This window comes from Gekko japonicus, unplaced genomic scaffold, assembly GCF_001447785.1.
Source record: "Gekko japonicus isolate JY-2015 unplaced genomic scaffold, Gekko_japonicus_V1.1 scaffold1871, whole genome shotgun sequence".
Lineage (NCBI taxonomy): Eukaryota > Metazoa > Chordata > Lepidosauria > Squamata > Gekkonidae > Gekko > Gekko japonicus.
Window position 1 is genome coordinate 244,745 of NW_015163659.1, and position 6,169 is coordinate 250,913.

At 42.6% G+C, this 6,169-nt stretch overlaps 1 protein-coding gene across 1 annotated transcript in view; it reads left to right on the forward strand.

Moving 5' to 3' along the window:
- Window positions 1-4,807, forward strand: part of ASB7 (ankyrin repeat and SOCS box containing 7) — a 28,466-nt gene extending 23,659 nt beyond the window's left edge. Inside the window, exon 5 of the mRNA XM_015407722.1 lies at window positions 4,668-4,807. Within this exon, the coding sequence (XP_015263208.1) occupies window positions 4,668-4,807 (140 nt within the window). The remainder of the gene's footprint in view (window positions 1-4,667) is intronic.
- The last annotated feature ends 1,362 nt before the right edge of the window (window positions 4,808-6,169 follow it).

Genomic DNA, 6,169 nt, shown 5'->3' on the forward strand with positions numbered 1-6,169 from the left:
TGAGATTCTGGGGAGCTGCTGCCCTTCAGAGAAGGCAGCACTGAAGTAAGTGGGCCCTCAGTATAAGGCAGCTTCAGTGGTCAGTCATCTCTATCCCACTGACATTCAGTTTCCATTATTACTCAGATGTGACAAATTTTCTACAGCAACATCTGTTCTATGTAAGAAATTGTATTTATAGGTTCATATGCAGTCACTAGAAGCCTCTTCTCCAGTGTGCGAACACAGCGGATTGTGCTCCTGTCGCTTGTGATAGCGTGCGCACACCAGTCCCCGTATGGAAATAATGACTACGCAGGGAATTTAGTATATGTGCTGCCGAAGCTAGGAATTCACCTTCCTTGAAAAGTCCAGAGAGGATTGGTACAGGCAGTAGGGAAGAGAAGCAGGGTAGGATTGATAGGTAGAAATCAGTTCCAGGTGGTCAGCCATGTTGGTCTGAAGCAGTAGAGCAAATTAAGAGTCCAGTGGCACACCTTTAAGACCAGCAAAGGTTTTTTTCAAGGTATGAGCTTTCATGTGCATGCACACTTTTTCAAATATTTGAAAAAGTGTGCATACACACGAAAGCTCATACCTTGAATAAACTTTTGATGGTCTTAAAGGTGCCACTGGACTCTAAATTTGTTCTCGGTAGAAATCAGTTCAGTTAGTCTTTCCAGCCACCATGTCCTCTCTGTTGATATGAACAGGGAGAATACATCTTTTTTAAAAATACACGCAGCACCATTTCTGTTCTGTCTTTACCAGCTCCTTTTGATTCCTTCAATTTCCCAGACTTCGGAGACTGAGTTCCATCATTATAAAGTAAAAATGTTGTCACATATCCTGCTGGCTCACACCCTGCAGTATCTCTTGATTTTTAAATTTCATATTAGGCATGTGTGTGTGTATGTGTGTGTGCATGCGTTTAATTTATTGGATTTGATTCTCTGAACTTGTGCCAAGTTTTGGAGCAGGCAGCAGAGAGTAAATAAAATTGGTTTGGCTGCTGAAGTATTTCTGGGGCCAATGTGCTAGTTTTGGAAACCTCTTGGTTCAACTAATCCCTTTTTAATCTGAACCTGAAGGTCTTTCCAAATTGAGCAAAGAATCCACACTTATTATGTCTTAATCATCATCAGGCAAGGCTTGAATCGTTGTCTCCGTTTTTTTTTTTCCTTGCCTCGCTCTTGCGAGATTACTAATAGCATTTTTCATTTTGCCAAATGAAAGTTCAGTGATGTTGGTCTATAATCCTTCTCTCCCTTCCTTCCCTTTTTTCATTCAGAGGCAATCAAGAATGAGTAAGTGCTCTAGACACCAATGTGGCAACTGGTGCTTAACACTGCAAATGCCCATTGTTAACACATTCCCAGGAAATGCTCTTCGGCTTATCAGGGGGAAATGTCAAGACTGTTGATAATCAACTCGGGGAAACTCTTAAGTATTAGTTGACTCCCCCCACCCAGCCTCTGGAGTTCCATTCTTTGCAGAATGCTCAGTGAGTCTTATTGAATCCCCCAAAACAGATACTGAGTCTGTATAATGTGTTATTCCCTAGTTTATGTTCAAAAAGTACATGTATTTTTTTTTGCCCTGACCTGGATAGCCCGGGCAAGCCCGATCTCGTTAGATCTCGGAAGCTAAGCAGGGTCAACTCTGGCAAGTACTTGGATGGGAGACCTCCTTGGAAAACCAGCAGTCGGGAGGCGGGGGCAGGCTTCATTCAGCCACCTCTCTGAATATCCTCCAGATCCCCAGTAGGAGTCAGTCACCAGAGGTCACCATGACGTTCAGGTGCACACACAGTCTGTCACCAGAGGTTGCCATGACTTCCAGGTGCACATACACTCACACGCACGCACATATGAAAAATACAAAAATAAAGTAGATGTAGTTTTTGAAGGTTCACAGAAATTGTCCAGAACTTTCAGCATTCGTATGAATACAAACTTGACCCAAATTCTGTATGTCCTCTGCAATGAATGTATGGTAACATTGAGACTAGACTGTTGTAATGCACTCTACAGGGCTATTTTTGGGCAGGAACACACAGGAACAGAGTTCCGGCTGGCTTCAGAGTTGGCCACGCCCACTACAGCCAAAACCTCTGTGTGCCTGGCTACAAAACCTCTGCGTGCCTGGCCTCCCCATGCCTTCCCTGGCCTGTCCAAGGGCCGGCTTGCCCCGGCTCCCTGCCGCCCCAGGGGGGCGGGGCCAGCCACGGGGGGGCATGGGGTGTGGCCTAATATGCTAATGAGCTGTGCTGTCAGGGGTGTGGCCTGGTATGCTAATGACTTTCTGCTGTTGGGTGTGGCTTATTATGCTAATGAGTTCCTGCTGGGCTTTTTCTACAAAAAAAGCCCTGGCACTCTATATAGGTCTCCCCTTGGAATCAACTCAGACCTGGTGCAGAATGCCTCAGCTTGATTATTATCTGAAACTAGGTGGAGCATATGCATTACACCCATTTTGGAGGAACTCCATTAGCTGCCCATCAGTTACCGAGCTCAATTCAAGGTATTGGCTGTCACACACAAAGCCCTTCATGGCCTTAGGTGTTCATATGTGTAAGACTGCCTCTTCACCTGTGTGCACCATGACAACTTCACTGATTTGAGCAGGGCTTCCTGTGGGTGCCCTCTTGCAGATGGGTGAGATCAACAACTGACCATACACATCCCTTCCCTGTCATGGCCTACCTGAGGAGTTCAGGAAGACTCCAGTGCCCCTGGCATTCTGCAAACAACATGAAGCAGAATCGTTGAAGAGGTCACTTTTATAAAGGAAACAGGGTCATAAATTTATTTATTTTTATTTAAGTACATGTATATGTGTGTGTGCATTTGTGTGCATGCAAAGTGCCATCAAATCACCGCTGACTCATGGCAGCCCCCATATTTTCAAGGCAAAGAGGTGGTTTGTCAGTGACGTCCTCTGCATAGCAACCCTCGACTTTCTTGGTGGTCTCCCTTCCAAATACAAACCAGGGTTTAGCATCCGAGACTGGATGAGATCAGGCTAGCCTGGGCCATCCAGGTCAGGGCAAGTACTTTTTTCCCCCCTTTGTTCCTGCTAGTTGAAATTTACCGTTTGTGGCCTTCTGTGTGTGTTGGGAAATGGAGCTCAGAGACACAGACCACGCCAGCCGAAAGGTCCTATCTTTGTCATCTCCGCCTTTATCCCAATAAGTGTTTTTTATTTTGAACAATATATACAACAGTACATTCATAACATATATTGACGCTATGCAATAATCAACTTTCTCAACCCTTAAGAGCCCTTTTAAAAATATAACAGATCTTTGTAATAAGAGTTGTTTGGAATCACTTCTTCTGCTAGATAGTTCACCACTGGGAACCAAGTTGCTTGAAAAGTTTTTTGGTGAGAGACAATTTTACCATATATAAAGTGCTCCCAAAGTTTGTTTTGCCAACAAACGGTCTTGTTGGATGTCATCCCAGATACCTGTGAAAGAAAAGTCACTAGAACATTAATAGCAACATTATTAGCTATTGCACGCATAACTATAGCCCAGTATTGGAAGAACAAAAATCAACCTACTCTCCAATGTCATCTCCACCTTTAAAAGGATCTCTGGTAGCAAGGGTGGGAAAGATTTCCATCTGCGATATATCAATGGTTGGTCTAGGGCCAAAACAGATTTGATTAGCAAAACAGCAAAGGGGTTGAAGGGTGGACCCCTCTCTCCCCTTCTCACATGCCCCTGTTTGTCTTGGGACCATGCGTACTTGCCGTTTGCTCTCTACCCCAGAGAAGTCTAGGGTTGCGGCGCAAAGGCAAGCAATGGCAAAGCACCTCTGTTCATCTCTTGCCTAGAAAACCGCGTGGGATCCCACAAGTCAGCTGTGACTTGACAGCAAAAAAATATATATATATAAGGGGGTCAGAACTATAGTATAATGTGTTAGCTCAGGTCATTGTTTCTGTTGTAGTATACTATATTATAGCCTCGAAAACAAGAAATTGCAAGTAGATAAATAGGGACCACTTTGGTGGGAAGGGAACAGCATTCCGTGCGCCTTGGTGCTTAGTCATGCCGGCCACATGGCCACGGAAACGTCTTCGGACAGCGCTGGCTCTTCGGCTCGGAAACGGAGATGAGCACTGCAACCCTAGAGTCGGATTCGACTGGCTTTCGAGCAAGGGAACCTTTACCTTTACCTTTATATTATAGGTATCACCAAACTTTTTACTGTGGTTCAAGGTGTTCTATCTTTGTAGCCCCCTCTTTTGTATTGCTTGTCAAACTGCACAGTTTTGTTCTGTGGTGGTGTTTTGTTTTGCTTTTTTGCGTTATTTTCCAAGTGTTAAGTTGTCGTCCCACTGCATTGTTTTGTTTATTAGAAATCTTTGCTGTTTGTTTGAATTTGTTTTTATGAAGTTTTATCATTGACTTGGAGTCTCAGCGGGAAAGGCGGGCTATAAATGAAGTTAATAATAATAATAATAATTATCATAATAATAATAATAATAATAATAATAATAATAATAATAAAAATAATGGAGGATGATTCAATCACTGGTGTTAACCCGTAATCTTAATGGTACATCCCAACAACAGACGTATCCTGTGGACCTTCTGCTTATCTGCATCAGTTAATTTAAAAACCATTAATTGAGATATTAATCTTTTGTCTCCTCTTTTTCCTCCCCCTTTTTAGGGCAACCCAGGAACTTGCAAGATCTATGCCGAATTAAAATTCGCCAGTGTATAGGCCTTCAAAATCTCAAACTACTTGATGAACTACCGATTGCCAAGGTCATGAAAGACTACTTAAAACACAAATTTGATGATATCTGACTCTTTGCAAAACAGAAAACAAGAATTGGACACTAAGCAAGATTAGTTTATATTCCAGGTACTTTTCAAAGGCTGGTCGCCTTGCACAACGTATATCCTATGCAATTTCTGATTTTTTGTTTTTCCCGAGAAGTCAGAAGGCAGGTATACAATTCCTTGAGGGGGTGGGAGTGTTTATACCAAATGCTAGGAGGTCTTAATTATTATTATTTTTTAATTTCTTGGTCCAAGTTTACAAGACTCAAGGTTTCTATACAATCTTAGACGTGTAGAGCGTGTGTTTTTTTTTGTTTTGTTTTAAGCATCGCTTTTGAAAGTTTTTTAATTCTCAAGTTTTGAAACGAAGGAAAAAAAACACCCTTGTTCAAAAGAAACGTTCTCCTCATTCAACCTTCCCTCCCGCCCTCCCCCCCCTCGCCCATGTAGCATGTGTAATAATACTGTGTGATGGCTGAGTGAGTGCTAAAGAAAGCAAGGATAAAAAAATTAAGGGAAGCGATCCCATCAGCACTGCCGTTACACCAGCTCCGTTTCAAAGGAGCTTCTGTGGGAAGTCAGCTCTGAGCCCCCCTGAAACAACGAGAATGTAAAAAATGGCATTGTCTGGTGAATTCAGTCCACTAGCTGTGCTCCGGTACAAATCACCTTTGTGAGCATCTGCCTGTGCCCCATAAGGAATCCTGCTGTTCCGATTGGATTCCATGTGCCCACACATAGCCTTCTGCAGAATCATGACCCAGGCTGTGTAACTGCAGTAAATTCTCAACACCTCAAACATGGCAACTCTTTGGAAATGCTGCCACCTTCAACCTTTTTTTTTTTAAGTACGAGTTGGCGCACTAACATAATTATTGTCGTTCGAATGTCCGTATGTCTGACTGTTCCTTTCCGATGCCTGTACGTGGGCTGCTGTTTGTAATTAAGTTTTATGCTGCTCAGATGCCTCTGTGGTCTCTCTGTAACTTTTTTTTCCTATAAAAGCATTAAGGGAAAACAATTTAATTTCAAAGACATGCATCCTGTTTTTCATATACAGCCTCACGTGCAATCATTTTTTATTATATATATTTTTGCCATCACGCATGTGATTATTATTATTTTTTACACATTCCTGTCTTGGCCTCAACATGATGTTTAGTTACATCTTGCAATTGCTACTTTGTCATTTCAAGGTCACTTGCTTTTTAACATGTCCCCAGTTCCCCAAATTTCAGAGCCATCTAATTTGAACAGTTGTGGTTAATCTCTGAGCTTTTTTTGTTCACAAACTCCCCCCCCCCAGAGACCAGTATCCAGAATTTAGGTTTACCTTGTTAAAGGCGCTCTGCACTTTCCTCTTCTCTCACTTTTCTACTGTTTCAC